The 18,781-nt window shown below is 38.7% G+C and overlaps 1 protein-coding gene across 1 annotated transcript; it reads right to left on the bottom strand.

Moving 5' to 3' along the window:
- Window positions 1-1,054: 1,054 nt before the first annotated feature.
- On the bottom strand, window positions 1,055-15,518 carry OTUD6B (OTU deubiquitinase 6B). Its single transcript, XM_070749213.1, has 7 exons — window positions 15,299-15,518; window positions 10,971-11,125; window positions 9,552-9,644; window positions 5,726-6,038; window positions 2,831-2,892; window positions 2,293-2,399; window positions 1,055-1,382 (listed from the first exon to the last, which is right to left on the bottom strand). The coding sequence occupies exons 1-7, from the start codon at window positions 15,429-15,431 to the stop codon at window positions 1,298-1,300; spliced, it is 948 nt and encodes a 315-aa protein (XP_070605314.1). The 5' UTR covers window positions 15,432-15,518; the 3' UTR covers window positions 1,055-1,297.
- Window positions 15,519-18,781: the final 3,263 nt, after the last annotated feature.

Below are 18,781 nucleotides of genomic sequence, written 5' to 3'. Positions count from 1 at the left end.
GTAATTGTGGGATGTATGTGGCAATATGTATTCTATAGCAATATTATAATCCAATCTTCCTGTTTTCAATATAATTGATAAAGTAAAAAGTTAAAATACCCAGGTGGAGACACTATTTTGTTTTAAACTGAACAGTGTTCAATATACTGAACTTTCTAATACCTACCATATTTTTCTGAGTATAAGTCGCACCTTTTTCCTCCCTAAAAGAGGCTGAAAATTTGGGTGCATACTTATATTCCAAATGTAGCTTTTTCGAAGCTTTTTTTCCAAGCCCTAACTAGGTGCTAACAATCTTCCCAGCTTCTTACTCCCTCCTAAGGAAGTTTTTCCAGCCCTAAGTCATTGCAGGCCTTTTTTCATTCATATTCCCTCTGAAAACAGCTTTTTCATCCCTAACTAGGGGATAAAATAATGTGCTGAAGCTGAACAGACTAAGAACGCAAGCCAGATGAATACCTGGTAGGTAGATTTTTCCAAAAAATATAGTATCTAAAACAGATAATAGCACATAGTAGTCTTCAGCAGATATTCTACTTAGATGTTGCATAAAGAAAGGATTACCCTGTTAACTAAGAAAGATCAGTTCAAAAGTCTTATAAAGTTCTACTTTCAAAAGAAAATATTCTACTTTATTGGAAAACATGTGCTTTGCCTGCGAAAGATTCCTGGCAATTCCAAGGTGAGTTGGTGAAGTATCTATTTATACTGATTACTATTACTGTAAACTGAGCTAGAGGAATCAATATAGTAAGACTGCTTCTTATACTTTAATGATCTGAGGTTTTTGCATTTCAGAATCAGGAACTCTTCTGCCACAACCCGAAATAAAAACAATATGAGTATTTCAGGAAAGGGGATTCAATACTCAGAACAATTCATCTTTAAAAGTATTATAACAGCTCAGCAATTTCAGATGTCAGTGACTTTTATAATTATTTTATTATTGGTGTCCATAACAACTGAACCGTAATGCAATATTGGATGTCTGTGCATGTATGTATTGTATACCAGTGGCTTTCCTGTTAAAATAAAAGAAGTAAAGCAAACAAAAGAAATATAACCCACAATTTATTATGAGATACATTAGAAACACATCAGATTTTTTTTTAAAAAAAAACATGATTTAAACAGTAGTGCAGATAAGAGATCTCATATATACAGACACACATGCGATATTTGTGTGTTTGTATAACCCTGTATGCCTTATTAAAGAATTGAGAATTCGTTTTAAGACCTATATAGAGACCCTTAGTAAAATTGTAGCCATCATTCATGTCTTCTGATGAACTGTGTATTAGCTTTCATTTTCTGCAGCGTTTTCCAAAAGAGTTTTTACAGAATTATAATGTTCACCTAATCCATACGCATGTCTCATGTACCTAAAAGAAAAACATATGTGAAAAATACAAGCACTTCCACCAAATTAAAACAGCACGTGCACATTTGATATGTTACCACATTATTTATTTTAAAAGATTGTATGGCTTCCCAAAGTTACATTCTAAGATATGGGTGGTCATACACATATCTTAAATAAAAAGGAGTAAATTAACAAATAAAATGAGAAAATTCAGTTTTTGTCATTAAAAGTTATTACCATACAACTGAAAGACATTGCTTAAATCAATATTCTCTTTTCTTAAACTGAGTTCATTTTCCATAAGAAAGAAGGTTCTCTTATTCTTGGGGTGGCTTTTATTTTTTATTTTAACAAGTAGCAACCTACAGATTTCTGTTACTTTATTTATTTATTTGTTGGATTTGTATGCCACCCCTCTCCGTAGACTCGGGGCGGCTAACAATAGTGAAACAACATATAACAAATCTAATATTTAAAATAATTTTAAAAACCCTAATTTAAAAAAAACCAAACATACACACAAATATACCATGCATAAATTGTATAGGCCTAGGGGGAAGGGCATATCTCAGTTCCCCCATGCCTGACAATAGAGGTGGGTTTTAAGGAGCTTGCGAAAGGCAAGGAGGGTGGGAGGTTGGGGGCAATTCTGATCTCTGGGGGGAGTTGGTTCCAGAGGGTCAGGGCCGCCACAGAGAAGGCTCTTCCCCTGGGACCCACCAAATGACATTGTTTAGTCGACGGGACCCGGAGAAGGCCAACTCTGTGGGACCTAACTGAATATTAATATTAAACTTCTGCATGTGTTTCTAAACTATGAAAAAGGTGCAAAACCAGACCTATCTGGTTTTATAAAGTTTATTTCTTAATTGTATTTCAAGTATAAACAAAAATTGTTTTGAAGTTCAACATTTAACGTGTTTACTCACACAAGTATTAGTGGTTTCTTACTGTATTCTTCACCAACAATAATAGGAGGGGAATCCATCTGAATGACTTCAATTGGTGTTTGCAAGATATGTGATAAAGCTCTTAGCTGTAAAGCAAAATCACATTTTAATTTACATTTTAACCTTATCTTTTTCACTTCTGTATCTCAACAAAAGATTTTGCTACAAAAGCATACATAATAATTCTACTAGCTCCAGATAATTAAACATCCAAATTAGATCTTTAACTAAAGACTACCTATATGATTTATATAGGCCAAGTAAGACCCTCAGTAAACATGAGAAAAGTAAGCATCTAAACATGACACGTTTCCAATATGAAAAAATGTTCAGTATTTTCACCCCAATCCTCACTGCCTAACAATTTTCCCTATTTCTTTTAAATATCTTGGAAAATTCTTTTAAATATCTAGGAAAATACTGTAGGTGTTCCTCTCCTGGAGAATAAACTCAACTCACTAGTGCTTTCTATAATATCATAAATATTTAATCAAAAAGTATAGCATGCCATACTTACTTCTAACTGACCACCCCATGAAGCAGTGTTTGCTATATCGGAACAGTATTTTTCAAATTCCTCTGCAGGAAAAAAAAGCATCACAATTTTTAAAATTTGGGGGGGGGGGGGGATAATCTTTTAAAAAAATAGAATGGCAAAAGGAAGCTTGTAGAATATAAACACTTGCAAAAGAAAACACAAAGCAAAAAAACTCAAAAATGTACACTGCTCAAAAAAATAAAGTGAACACTTAAATAGCATAATATAACTTCAAGTCAGTCACGTTTCTGTGAAATCAAACTGTCCACTTAGGAAGCAACACTGATTGACAATCCATTTCACATGCTGTTGTGCACATTCAACTTTGTACAGAACAAAGTATTCAATGAGAATATGTCATCCATTCAGATCTAGGATGTGTTATTTGAGTGTTCCCTTTATTTTTTTTGAGCGATATATATACACTATCACCCTCAAAAAGACAAAATAGATAATGATGACAAACGTATGAAACAGAAAAAAAGAAAAGGTTTAATTTACTAAAGTTTAATAGTAAAAATTTATTGTGCCTAATTAATAAGTTTTCATGCTCTGAGATGTTTCTCTACTTCATAAATATGGTTCAGAAAAAGTACTAGAGATAACGTTACCATCATTTTTCGTTAGGAACAAAGACATGTGGAGATTTGTTTTTATTTATGACTAAATAATTAAAAAAATTTTTTTTTGCATATATTGGTTCATTTACCTCTACCCTAAAGATGCTGGGTATCTATAGCAGAGTGCGCCTGGGGGTAGAGTGTTCCTAGGGGCCGGGGAGAATCAAAACTTATTTTTCTTACTTATCTCTTCGAAATTTTGGTGCGTCTTATACACCAGTGCCTCTTATACTCCGAAAAATATGGGGGGGGGGGTGCCTGTGTGTGTATACACACACAGCATATTTTTGCTGATAATGAAACACACAGAAATACATGCTGCATTTTTCGAAGAATAAGATGCACCTTTTCCCCCAAAAGAGGCTGAAAATTTAGATGTGTTTTATACTCTGAATGTAACTTTTTCAAAGCTTTTCCCCCCCAGCCTAACAGGGTGCTAACAATCTTCCTGGCTCTTGCAGGGTTTTTTTTCTTGCTAATTGCTTTGAAGAAGGTGTTTTCCAGCCCTAAGTCTTTGCTACTCACTCTGAGTAAGGTTTTTTTAAGCCCTAACCCAGAGATTAAATAATGTGCTAAAGTTAACCAGACTAAGGATGCTAGCCAGATGTATACCTGGTAGGCAGATTTTTTTGGCCCTATTTTCCTCCCCCAAAACTAAAGTTCATCTTATATTCTGAAAAATATAGTACGTATATACGTATCTTCTCCGGGTCCCGTCAACTAAACAATGCCGCTTGGCGGGACCCAGGGGAAGAGCCTTCTCCGTGACGGCCCCGGCCCTCTGGAACCAACTCCCCCCAGAGATTAGAATTGCCCCCACCCTCCTTGCCTTTCGTAAGCTACTTAAAACCCACCTCTGCTGCCAGGCATGGGGGAATTGAGATATTCTTTCCCCCTAGGCCTTTACAATTTTATGCATGGTATGTCTGTATGTATGTTTGGTTTTTATATTAATGGGGTTTTTAATCATTTTTATTATTCGATTATTATTGTACGCTGTCTTATTATTGCTGTTAGCCGCCCCGAGTCTCCGGAGAGGGGCGACATACAAATCCAATAAATAAATAAATACACACACCCCATATTTTTTGGACTGTTAAGACATACTGGTATATAAGACACACCAAGATTTCAAAGAGGTAAAAAAAAAAGGAAAAAAAGAGGTACATACACACACACCATCATAGTTCCCTCTAAGCTGAGCAGTGAGCAATCGCTCACTTAAAAATCATCATCAACTCAGAGTTTTCCAAACCTGCCCAGAAGCCGAGAGGGAAAGAGTGAGAGGGAAGGAGAGAGAGAGGAAGAGAGAGAAACAGATAGAAAAAAGAGAGGAAGGAAAAGAGAAAGAAAAAGAATGGGAGTAAGGAAGAGAGAAAGAAAATCAAAATCTAGTTTGAAACTAGCTCAACTATTTAAGTGGCATTTTGATATTGATAGAGTTGCCCTATTATGAGCTCACTGTTATAGACACACAGTACAGTATTTTATTTTGAAATTCTCTGAGGCAAAACAGGGTGGGTTTTTTATTTATTTGTTTGTTTATTTATTTGTTTATTTGTTTGTTTATTTATTATTTATTATTTCTGTGCCGCCCAGTCCCGAAGGGACTGCCGCTCAGACACTATACTTTTCCGCCCACCCCCACCCCCCCAAAAAAATTAGAGGGAACACTGCACACCATATTTTTGGGACTGTAAGACACACTGATATATAAGACACATCAAGATTTCGAAGAGGTAAGAAAAAAAGAGGTTAAAAAAAAGATTATGTTCTTCCTGGCCCCCAGGAGCACTCTGCAGATCTAGCAAACCCTCTGTGTGCCCCATTGTTTGCAAAAACAGGCCCATTTTTCACAAATATGGGACGCTGAGGTGGGGCTTCAGGAGGCCAAAAATGGCTGTATTCAGTGTATAAGACGCACCAACATTTCCATCCTCTTTTAGGGATGGGAAAGGTATGTCTTATATTCCAAAACATACGGTACATATTTGTATGAATGTGACAGAGAAAGACACAGAGAGAGGAAGGCCATCAATCAACATATTAAAAGAGAGACTGCATATTTATATTAGGTAGTTGTATGCTGGCTGGGGAATTCTGGCAGTTGATGTCTACACATCTTAAAGTTGCCAAGTTTGAAAAACGCTGCTGTGCAGATTATACAGCACAGCTAAGTATCTGAACCATACTGAAGCTAATATTCTCTGTAATGACATGTTTTTATTTTTTTAAGTAGAAGACCTTTACCTACCTTGGCTGTACAAATCTCCTGTATTTGGGTTGGTCAGAAATGGTAGAAAGTCATCCACGTGACTTCTCATATACTCTGCCGTCTGACTTCTGAGGGTTGAAACTGGCCACAGGTTTTGTTGTTCTTTGAGCTGATCTTCAATAGCTCTATACAGACAATGCCCATCAGATGGGATTTGCTTAATTTCCAACTGCCTTAAGGCTAAAATGTTTGCAAGTTTCTGGCTTTCAAGGTGCCTAGCACCTGTTAAATTTTCTATCTCGGCTTCTGCTATTCTTTCTTCTCTTTCCTTTTCCAGAGCTGCTTTTTTATCCTGTGATGAAACACAGCAAAACACTGCAATTTTACAATAGTCCATGCCATATTTGAATACAGCCTATAGAGTTTAACCTTTTCAGGTACTTATGATATTATGAGGGTTGCCCAGAAAGTAATGCACCACATTTTTTTCTTCAACAATTATTTATTGAACACTATGAAACTTACACACAAGAAAGAATGATGTATCTTCTACACTCCCTATTTTTTCACATAATCTCCATCCCGTTCTATGGCCTTCCTCCAGTGAGACACAAGGGTGTGTATGCCCTATCAGTACCACTCCTTGTACTGGTCACGAAGCTATTTCTGCACTGTGCGAATCACCTCTAATGGCCTCACCCTCTGTGCCCAGTGACTAACCGTACTTCTGTCGACTGCAGATTCTCCATAAACTGTGCACAAACGTTTGTGAATGTTCCCAACAGTTTCTTTCTCTGCAGTGAGAAATTCAATGGTGACACGCTGCTTGTAACGTACATCACTTACAGACGACATTTCGAAACACTGCTACGCTATCTGTCTGAAGAAACACAAAATTTGCACATGCACTCCTGACAATTCAAATAATGTATATCTAAAGTTTTGCACTTGTACCATTACTGTAGGCTGAGAAAAAAAATGTGGTGCATTACCTTCTGGGTGACCCTCATATATTAGACAACGTGTACACTGTTGGTTCATTGTTTTAGATATATTTCCTTGTTGGATATGGCAGGGAGCAAGGAAAACCAACCCTTCTTCCTTCCCTTCCTTTGCAGGAAGGAAAGTGAATGCTGCTGAGTGGGGAGAAAGCAAGGGTTTGCAAAACTGGTTTGGAAACTGTCACAGAATTTTGAGAATGAAGATTACATGACTATAGCTGTAGAAGCACTAAAGTTGCCATAACGTCCCCAAATTTCATTCCCGCAGGAGTCATAGCTTCCAGATTTTGGACACATTCTGAATGTTAGTCCATCTAAGGCACCTTGGTTCAAAAACTGTTGCCCTGTGATGTACTCCCCAGTTAAAGACCATGACAAGAGTTTTAGAAATATATGGGTTCAGTTTGGCTCATGGAGTTGAAGAAAATGAGCAAAATACTTAGTCATAATGTTGAATTTTCAATAGTATACTTTTATCAAGACATTTCAAATGCACAAAGTCTGCTTTTCAAAAGAAGTCTTTCAAATAAAAGACAGTGTCATATGCTTTCAACTTCAGCTTGCTGAACTGAAGAACAAGATCCACAGCTCACATTAGAGAACCATCTTTCAGCTGTGGCCAGGGGGATGTTTGCCCAGGTTCGCCTGGTGCACCAGTTGCGGCCCTATCTGGACTGGGAGTCACTGCTCACAGTCACTCATGCCCTCATCACCTCGAGATTTGACTACTGTAACACTCTCTACATGGGGCTACCTTTGAAAAGTGTTCGGAAGCTTCAGATCGTGCAGAATGCAGCTGCGAGAGCAATCATGGGCTTCCCCAGGTATGCCCATGTCACACCAACACTCCGCAGTCTACATTGGTTGCCGATCAATTTCCGGTCACAATTCAAAGTGTTGGTTATGACCTAAAGAGCCCTTCATGGCATCGGACCAGAATATCCCCGGGACCGCCTTCTGCCACACGAATCCCAGCGACCGGTTAGGTCCCACAGAGTTGGCCTTCTCTGGGTCCCGTCAACTAAACAATGTTGTTTGGCGGGTCCCAGAGGAAGAGCCTTCGCTGTGGTGGCCCTGACTCTCTGGAACCAGCTCCCCGCGGAGATTAGAACTGCCCCCACTCTCCTTGCCTTCCGTAAACTCCTTAAAACCCACCTTTGCCGCCAGGCACGGGGGAATTGAGATATCTCCCCGGGCCTATACAATTTATGTATGGTATGTTTGTATGTATGTCTGATTAATAATGGGTTTTTAAAAAATGTTTTTAAATTATTAGATTTGTTATGAATTGTTCTATTGCTGTTGTGAGCCGCCCCGAGTCTACGGAGACGGGCGGCATGCAAATCTAATAAATAAATAAAATCAGCTTGCCTGAAGATTTATCCTTTGTGATTTTTTTCATTCTTTACTCTTCATCTCAGAATAATATTTCACAGCATTTAAAATACAATTTCCAGGTGGATGTTAACAATATAATGTGTTGTTAAATGTGTTTCATAACAATGTTGTCTTTTGTTATTGATCAGTGGCGTTTATTTGGCAAACTAGGATGTTTGTCACCAGTAAAGTACAAGCAGAGTGCTGTAGGGATTAAGCTGTCAAATTCTGGCAGTCCTATTATGAGCAGTTTTCTTATTGTTACTTCATGAAAAAAAAATCAACAACATTTGGTAGAATCCAGAATCACATTTAGCAGAAATATGCCTTGGGAACTGAAGGAATCTCTCCTTCATCCTACAATCCTGAGACAGCTCTCTGGAGGCAAAGAAAATCATCTGGAATAAAATGAGGGATAGCATAATGGGAAGAAGTACAGTGGTACCTCTAGATACGAGCTGCTCCACATGCGAGTATTCCAAGTTATGAGCCCCAACATGAGCGAAATTTCTGTTCAACACCCAAGCTCAAATTCAGGATACGAGCCGAGCTTCCACTAGGTGGCGCAAGAATCTCCTTGCTTCTGGTTATCTCGGCGCGAAAAACAAAGTCTAAAGGCATTCATTCGAGATATGAGTTGATCGATTTACGAGCTCAGGTCTGGAACGAATTAAACTCGTATGTCGAGGTACCACTGTAATAGGAAAAAGTAGATCCTTGCCTTCATACATCTAACCCTCAAATATGGCAGTCGTAGATTGGAAAGCATCTATTTTAAAAGTAGTCCCCAACTTTCGACCACAATTGGGACCAGAATTAACAAAGTGGTTGGTAAGTGAGTTGCACCCCATTTTAGGAATTTTTTCCATAATTATTAAGTGAATCACTGAAGTTGAATGAATCATGTGGCCATTAAGCAAATATATCTTGTCTTATTGACTTTGACTTTGAAAGTTGCAAAGCTGTGGTGTCACAGTGGTTAAAATGCAGTATTGTAGGCTATTTCTGCCATCTGCTGGTACCAGCGGTTTGGCAGATTGATTCACACCTGGCTCAAGGTTGACTCAGCTTTCCATCCTTCTGAGGTCAGAATAATGGGCACCCAGACTGTTGGGGGCAAAATGGTGACTCTCTAATCCACTTAGAGAAGGCTGTAAAGCACTATAAAGTGATATATAAGTCTAAGTGCACATGACCCCAGAACACTACAACTGCCATTCTGAAAAGAGGAATAATTTGGCTTGCAAACTAAAAAAGTATTTTGGAAAATCCAATGCCCCACATAGCATCTCATCCAGTGGATGGGTGTGCATTGGTTCATGTCTGATCCTTCTCTGCCCAAAATATTCCAAATATGACTTCCATTGACCCTTGGGACAGGAATCAGGTTCTAGAATCATCCCATAGATACCGCATTAAAGATGACACCTTGCACTTTGTTGCAAACCTACACACAGTCTAATGAATTAACGCTGAAATCATCTTACCCGCCTCTTCTGTGCTTTTGATATTTTAGCAGGCTGGGTCTCCTCTCTGCTCTCAATCTCCAGTTTTGCAATATTTAGACTTGCCAAATATTCCTAAATAATAAATAGAAATTACTTGAAATATTTCACAAAAAAATTATCATAGCCCTTCCATTTTAACAGAAGCTATGTTTAAAATTTCACCCTCTCTTAATATTTTATACCATTTCTACTACAGCCATCATTCTCTATAATCATCTCTCTACATGATTCTGTGTTAATTCTAGTTCCCAGTTAGTTTGAGAGACTTTTTCTCTTCTGGTAAGTAGCCAACCAGAGAACCCCACCTATCGGAAATTGTATTAAATCCCATTATGTTTGGGGAAAGAATGAAATAAACAAGTTTTACACTTCTGATGCACGCAATCCCAACATGCGGCACCAGGTTCCTACTAAAATCAGAACTATAATACCAATGCTAATAAATATAGCTTGTCCTCAGATTACAAAGAGTAATTGGAATTGCAACTCCTGTTGTTAAACCACGCAATTGTAAAATGTGATGTCACATGACTGCATCACTTAGCAACAGAAATCCCTGTTGCCATCCTTAACTGAATCCCGCCAGGGGTTAGTAAAGGATCCACCCTGATCAAAACTATTCTTGCTTTGAGCCTTAAGCTCTCAATGAGGTAAGTGACTGCCTCTTCTTCAATCCCCCATCTCCTATCTCCCATGCATCTATGCCCTTTTAGCTGCTCTAACAGTGGCAATTATAGGCAGTGGTGGTGGTAGAGACCCATGTCCTTCAAGCCTAAACCAGCTGCCAGTGCTCTCATAGCTCACTCTCAGCACCGCCAGCAAAGCCACCTTCATTGAGTGCCACTTAAAACCCCATACCATAGCTAGCCACCCCAGTGCTACAGCACAAAGGCCCCATTGCTCTGGACTCAGCCGTTCCTGATCCCCCAGCTATCCTTCACTATTTCCTTCCTTCTAAAGCTGCCAAAGTGCACCCATCCTGGCCTTACATGAGATATTGGTGGGCTGTGTCAGGCCTTCTTCCAGAGTCCTTGTGCGCCCTTCTTGCAGTGGCCAATTCTCTTGATCTCTTTCAGTTAGAGAGAAAGAATGCTTTACTTTCATCTAACCTTGAGGTTCCATCTTGGACCTCTAGAGCTGGATAAAGTTTCTTCCACTAAAATTACCTTATTCCCCCAAACTCATGTAAATTTTATACAAAATCACTGCAAAGTGTCCAAATATATTTCCCGGTGATTGTTCATCTGTTTTATTTTATAACAAGTTGCCCACAAATAAATTCAAAACACAATTTTCAGAATGAAAACAGTCCTTGGCAATATTTAAAAACACAAGGTGTTTTTAGTAACTAGAAATTCAACAAACTCAAGGTATCTCAAAAATAAATGGTGCACATACTTTATTTTGTTCAGGCAATGTTTCTTTTAATTTCTTTATTTCCTCTTTGTGCTTCTCTTCCAATTCAGACTCCAGCTTGGCAACATCATCCAGCAGCTGTTTCCTTCTCTTTTTATCATTCTTTGGAACAGTATTTTTCATTCCTTGGATTTTGGCTACAGAAGCAAAAACAGGTGAGATAAATGAAGAGAGTCTTAAATTATTTTTGTCATTATTCATGATTTGAGTTTAACAAAAAAAACACCTATGTTACACATGCCTATTAAATCAAATAAAACTGAAGTAACTGAATTTCAGAAAACATCCTTCCCAAAAGAATGAAAAATTGTCTGTGTCTTACTACATGACCTCCTACTAACAAAATCCAAAACATTAAATGGAATTTAATCCATGCTGACCCCAAAACTTTCAAAGTTTCAAAAATCAAATGAAATTGACATACATGATTAAAAGTAGACTGTTTTATGTAGCTCTGCAGTTATGTAATCCGAACCTAATTCATCTCATTAGTTTGAGGTGTTTTGATGAAAAATAGTTCCTTTTTTAAAAATACGTGACATATGTGAATAAATATGTGACATGTGATACTGTAAATCCATGTAATTGTGGGTCATTCAAGACCTGATCTGAATTTTTTCTGCCTGTCCTATGAAGACAAAACAGTAACTTTGGCTTTTTCTACTAAACCTGCAACTAAAGTAGAAAGAGATAGTAGCATGTTAGATGGATTCAATAATAGCAACATTGGAAACCATGAAGGACCAGGCTGGCGTTTATCAGTTCATCTATCTATGTGGTTTCTAAGACTTGACATGACTTAATGGTGCATAATCAACAGAAAATTGTAGAATCAAAGACATTGCTATTATTGGAAGTAACATCTTGTTCTAAATAAAATAGTACATTTTTTTTCAACAATTTGTATTATTCCTGGTTTTTGTAATTCCCCTACTTGAGTTTGAGAGGTATATATGTATACATAAATGGTTATTTATTTATTGAGCAATGCAGACCTCTCAATTCCTACAAATTCTAAATGGCATGCCCTCCGCCCCCCCCCCCCCCACCAAAAAAAGAGGCTGACAATTGGGTGCGTCTTATACTCCGGATGCAGCTTTTACTAAGCTTTTTTTTAAGCCCTAACAAAGTGCTAACACAATCTTCCATGCTAAGCCATCTTCCCTTTGCCTGCTTCTTTCATTGCTACTCCCTCCGACAATCAGATGAGCCTTTTTTCAGCCCTAGCCAGGTGCTAATAGTGATGCAGTTCCAGTCCCTTTGCCTGATTTTTTAATTCTCTCTGAAGAGAGAGAGAGGGAGGGAGAAGTGTTTTAGAAACTGTTTTTCATTCTCAACCAGGGGATAAAAAGCAAGCCCATGGGCTCAAAACCAGCAAACTAAAGTGCTGAGTCTGACCAGATTAAAAATTAGCCAGATCAATACCTGGTAGGCAGATTATTTTTTCCCTATTTCCCTACCCCCAAACTAAGATGTGTCTTATAAGCCGGTGTGTGTTATACTCTGAAAAATACGGTACATCCACTAAATAAAATACTAATTATGTACTTTTGAATATTGCAGAATACTTGGCTCATAGTTACTGCAAACAGAAGCGTGCATATAAATATAAGGATTTTCAAAACCATATTTCATTCAAAAGATTATTTTTTAAAGATGTTATATGGAAGACCTGATTAAGCGGGTGGCGGGGTGGCACAGCAGGTAGAGTGCTGTACTGCAAGCCACTGAAGCTGACTGTAGATCTGTAGGTCAGCGGTTCAAATCTCATCACTGGCTCAAGGTTGACTCAGCCTTCCATCCTTCCGAGGTGGGTAAAATGAGGACCCAGATTGTGGGGGCAATATGCTGGCTCTGTTAAAAAGTGCTATTGCCAACATCATGTTGTAAGCCACCCTGAGTCTAAGGAGAATGGCGGCTTAAAAATCTAATAAATAAATAAATTAATTAATTAATCAAACTAAAATAAAGGTGTCATTTTTGTAGCAAGGCCTTCAACTTAGCACAGCTTCTCGTGTTCTTATGACAACAGGAAAACCCAGGCAGCAGCAACATGGCTATCATTCTCTCCCTTGCCATGCATGGAAGAAAGCTGTATGGGGCAGTGTAGGATAATTGATGATGCAACAACATGAGTTTCTATTATTCCAGTCCTGTCATATTGGTGCAATAATTCAAGAAAATGCCTATAATTGAAGTTCTGACAGCATCGTTAATTTAGGGTGCTATTTTTTAAAAAAATATGCTCAAAATGCACATTAGTAGTAGTTAGCAGTTAGTAATATTTCATTATTTAAATATTTTCTACGTTAAAATAGAGTTTAATTATTTCACACTGGATTTTATGTTTGGAATCCTCGAGCCAAAAATGTCTATTTCCATTTGTATCGAGAACTGGGTTTTGACTATTGTCCTTTCTTATGTTAAGATTTTTATCAATACATTGGTTTCTGTTACATTTATCCATTATAGGTATTAAATATTAGGATGATGCTAGTATTTTAATCAGTGCATTTCTTCTGGTTTTTGCCTGACCTCCCTTGAGACCTTCTATACTATTTTGTTTTGAGAATGGACTTTGTGTGGTTTATACAGAACACATATTTTGTACATTTATTGTACATTCACAAATGCTCTGGTGAAACACTCTCACAGGGTACCATTTCTGCACAAAAAAAACCCCATGCTTTTTTGCTTTTAAAAGTGAAGCAACCATGTCACTTGCTGGTTCAATTCACACTTGCAACTGTTGGAAGCTGCAGCTGCAGATGTGCTGTAGTCTACATGCCGAAGCATCCAGAAGTTTCTTCCAGCTTTTGCAAGTGCCCTGCCAAACTATGTCAAAAACTGTGAGATGATGTAAAGCGCCTCATCGAGGCATATCGAATCCCAATGCAGACACTTCATATACTGTACAACACATTCTCACTTATAGCAACACTCCAGGCATTTCATGAAGCGGCTGAAACCCATAAAAGCTCCTTAGCCTTGGTACCCAGAACTTTGTGCCTCTGCTTATGTGACAAATGTGCCACAAATAAGCCAAATACTACTGAGTCTTCCATACTATTCATCCAACCAACCAACCAACCCACCCTAGTTTATATCTTAGCGTGTCACATTATGATTTTAGCCAGAGCAATACTATGATTCATGTGGTCAAAGCAGACATGGAGCGACTCCAAATCACATGCTCCCTAAACTCTGGAAGCCCACAGGGTGCCAGGGCTGTTTGTTCTCCCCTACCTACCTACTTGTTCCTACTCTGAAGAAGGAATGCTGTTATGTACCAACTTGAGCTGCTGGAGGAAACAAAATAAGATGTCCTTCAAGTTGCACTTGCAAGCCAAAAGTTTGAGATGCCCATGTCATCATCTTGCCAACATTACATAGTTTGCATCCCTGCCTTCTTCCTGGACGTGTTTTCCATCTAATCCCAATATTACCTGGGATTAGATGGGAACATCTAATGTTCCCATCCCATTTAATCCCAAGTAACATCCTCAAAGAGGGGCAGCATATAAATCCAATTAAATAAATAAACATTACCTGTTTTGTGTCCCTGGTTTCTTCCTGGACGTGTACCCATCTAATCCCGATATTACCTGGGATTATATGGGAACATTAATCTGGTTTGTGTCCCTGCCTTCTTCAATATTACCTGTTTGTGTCCCTGCCTTCTTCCTGGACATGTTTCCCATTTAATCCCAACATTATTTGGGATTAGATGGGAGCATCTAATGTTTATTTATTTTATTTATTTATTAGATTTGTATGCCGCCCTACTCCGTATTTCCCCATCCCATTTAACCCCAAATAACATCTTTAAATAAATAAATAAACTACCTGGTTTGTGTCCCTGCCTTCTTCCTGGACTTGTTCCCATTTAATCCCAATATTATCTGGGACTAGATGGGAACATTAATCTGGTTTGTGTCCCTGTTTTCTTCAATATTACCTGATTTGTGTCCCTGCCTTCTTCCTGGACGTGTTTCCCATCTAATCCCGACGTCTCTTTATGAACTCTCATCCCAAATACACTAACCTGATTCAATCTGTTACATTTTGGGGGGGAAACCAGCCAGGGTCATCTAGAAATTGCCACCCTGCCCTGCCCTGGAAAAAAAGCAGTCTATAGTCAATCTGATGACACTGGGTGGAGCACATCCTGGGTCAGCGTGTGTTGCCAACACAGAGCAGTAGCTCGCTTCGGGATATACAGGTTTTCTCCTGCAAGCTTTAAAGGCAAATCTCTGCAATCCTCCTCCCGCTGTCCGGATTTCTGCCACCGCCGCCGCTTCCGCCCTCACCCTGCAGCTCCCGCTTCTCCTTCCGCTGCTGCCTGGCCAGCAGCTCCAGCGCGCCGCCCTCTTCCTCCTCCGCTTCTCCCTCCTCCTCCTCCGCCGCCACCGCGGCTGAGCCAGCTCGCCCGTGCCCGTCCATGGCGGATTCAGCACCACCGCCAGGCTGGCTCCGCTACCCACGTGCGGATAAAGAGGGCGGGGCGAGGACAAGATACGCCCCCTACGCACCGTCCGCAGGCCAGCCGCAGTGCAAAGAGAAGAAAATGGGAGGAGCGAGACTGGGTTTTTTATAGAACTAGCAGATAATTAGAGTATAAACTTCAGCACAAGTTTGGGAATAACGAGTATACTTCAAAGAAAGTTGTCTAACAAGACATCCAAAATTCCATAAAATGGGAGGTGGGAGGGGGTGGCTCAAGTGACAATAAAATTATTCTATTCTATTTCTCTTCTTTTCAACGGAGGCTTTCTCTTGAACGCGGCGTGTTTTTCTGCAAACGGTCAATCTGGTTGCCCTGCTGTGGAGCTATGACCAAATAAATTGTGATGGTGACTTGGTGGAGAACATTTCGTCTCATCCTCCCTCAAACGTTGTGGTTACTTGAAGTGAAAAACTAAAGAGAGTATTTTTAAAACAATATTCGAAGGTCTAAATCAGGGATAGGAAAACTTGGCTCTTCTCTGATATATGAACTTAAACTCCCAGAATTCCTGACCTAGCATGATTGGCTCAGGAATTCTGGCAGTTGAAGTCCACAAATTATAGAAGAACCAACTTTGCCTACCCCTGGTCTAAATCAATGTTTTTTCAACATTGGCAACTTAAAATGTGTGGACTTCAACTCCCCAAAATTCCTCGACTAAGCATGCTGGTAGCTGAAGTCCACAGGTCTTATTGACAACTTTTAAAAAACTAACACTGATCTACTTATATGAGGTTATATATCTATGGCGAGAAAGGAAGGAAGAGGATAAATGCGGCTAGAAAGAAAGCCCTCGGACTAAGAGAGAGCGCCACCATATGGCTATTTGAGATATTGCATCTTCAAGTGGTTTTTCCTGCAGCTTCTGCTCTCCAGCTTCAAATTAAGATTCCTTAATTAATGAGATGTTAAACGGGGCAATAGATTTACTGAATTTAGTTTTAAAAATACCTCTCCGAACCAAACTAAGAGGCGAGGCAGGTGAAAAAAGCTGAAATATGGGCATTTTAAAAAGGATAAATAGAACTTGGATGATTAGAATTACAATCCTAGAGGGATCTCCTAAGAAAATTCTAGTGAGCTCAACAGGAGTAGAATTCTTACTGTAATTTCATACTTATACAAATTCATAACAAGAATACAAATCCACATTCGAAAGAGAATTTAAGAAAACATTACTGTGTTAAAAATTAAATCCAATACAGTTGCCCAGTTCTATTGTATGAATAGCCAGGAAAATAATAATAATAATTAGAAATAAGAGTAGATATGCCAAGCTTTAATGGAGGAAGGGGGGTTGGGTGAATAGGTTGACTTATATAGGAGATAGCTTTCAAGGGGAAGATAGTAGAAGCAGCCCCAGAAATACAGGGGGTGTACGAAAAAATGGAAACACAGTTTTTTCCTGAATGCCGTCGCTCTGCTTAACAAATAATTCCCTCATCACTGACAAACTATTTACTAAGGCTTCATTACTATTACTATTAGTCTTCTCATCATTCTATCACCCATCTCTTCCCACTTATGACTGTATGGCTGTAACTTGTTGCTTGGATTCTTACGATTTATATCAATATTGATGGTTTCCTGATTGCTTATTTGTACCCTATGACAATCATTAAGTGTTGTACCTTATGATGTTTCGTGAATGTATCTTTTCTTTTTTGTACACTGAGAGCATATGCACCAAAGACAAATTCCTTGTATATCCAATCACACTTGGCCAATAAAGAATTCTATTCTATTCTATTTATATAATGCATCTTTAGAATAACTACCAAAGCATTGGCTTATCAGGTGATTGTTATAATGATAACTTGTGTTGCCATTGCTGAGTACTGGGAGATGAAGCCTAGACAAGTGGAGAAGATGAGATTATGAAAAATAGTGCAGAATAATAGCTGTGACAAACTTTGTTCCTTGCTTCATGGTACCATGACAGAATAATTCATTTCTCTGCAGTAAAAGGGTGGTAAACTTGATAGGACAATGCCAAAAGACATGCAACAATTCCAATATACAGTTCATTCTTTAAATTTCTTACCTCTCTTTTTGATGATTTTCAGTTTCAGTTTCTTTTTCTTTTCTTTTTCAGTTTTCACCCACATGCTTGTCCACCACTTCTGCACCTTGGTTCAGTAAGTGAGTTGCAGCCTCGGAGCTGGGAACCTCTGATCTATCATATCTATTAAATAGATAGTCTACAATCCATCCTTCCATCCATCCATCCTTCCATCCATCCACCCATCCATCTATCCATCCATTTTATCAACACTCATTCCCTCTTTTCATCTAGTTGTGTTGTTCTTTGATTCCATTTTCTATAAATATAAACAATTAGTTTAGTTTAGTTTTATTAGATTTGTATGCCGCCCCTCTCCGAATTCCCCTCTCCCCCAACATTCACATGTAAATTATTTATATAGAACAATGACGATCTTTTTCCACTTGCCAAGGCCACCTAGATTGAACAAATTGCACTCCGTAACTCGACAGTTGCAACATCTATATACGCAAACTTTCAATTTTTCAACATTCTCACAGCATTTATAGAGTCTGATAGGGACGAGCAAACCAGGAGAATTTCACCCTGGATTGTATATCTACTTCAACATTTTTCAACATTAGCAAGTTTAAGATACTTCAGCTCCCAGAACTCCTTAGCCAGCAAGTTGGCTGGAGAATCCTAGGAGTTGAAAATGATACATTTTAATGTTGTCAAGGTTAAGAATCACTAATTTAATAGTGATTGGAAGCTTCTCCTGGCTGTGTGCACCTGGACTTGTTCCTGCTAGTGCAATGGATCCAAAGACGGGTTACAAATATGGTGGACGGTCTTAAGCATAAGACTTATCAGGAAAGAATTAATGAACTCAATCTGTATAGTCTGGAGTACAGAAGGGAAAGGGGGAACATGATCGAAATATTTAAATATTTCAGTTAAATAAGGTTAAATAGGGTTAAATAAGGTTCAGGAGGGAAGTGTTTTTAATAGGAAAGTGAACACAAGAACAAGGGGGCACAATCTGAGGTGAGTTGCGTGAAAGATCAGAAGCAACGTGAGAAAATATTATTTTACTGAAAGAATAGCAGATGCTTGGAACAAACTTCCAGCAGACGTGGTTGCCAAATCCACAGTAACTGAATTTAAACATGCCTGGGATAAACATATATTCATCCTAAGATAAAATACAGGAAATAGTATAAGGGCAGACTAGATGGACCATGAGGTCTTTTTCTGCCGTCAATCTTCTATGTTTCTATGTTTCTAACCAATGGAGCACCA

The sequence above is a fragment of the Erythrolamprus reginae genome, chromosome 3 (assembly GCF_031021105.1).
Source record: "Erythrolamprus reginae isolate rEryReg1 chromosome 3, rEryReg1.hap1, whole genome shotgun sequence".
Taxonomy (NCBI): domain Eukaryota; kingdom Metazoa; phylum Chordata; class Lepidosauria; order Squamata; family Dipsadidae; genus Erythrolamprus; species Erythrolamprus reginae.
Note: the sequence above shows the minus strand (reverse complement) of the source record. Positions and strands in the feature narration are given on the sequence as shown.

Coding starts and splice junctions, on each gene's coding strand:
- OTUD6B (XM_070749213.1), bottom strand. CDS start 15,431: ATGGACGGGCACGGGCGAGCTGGCTCAGCCGCGGTGGCGGCGGAGGAG. Junction 9,645..10,970: donor CATTGCCTGAACAAAATAAA/GTATGTGCACCA, acceptor TTTATTATTTAG/GAATATTTGGCAAGTCTAAA. Junction 2,893..5,725: donor AGGAGATTTGTACAGCCAAG/GTAGGTAAAGGT, acceptor TTTTTCCTGCAG/AGGAATTTGAAAAATACTGT.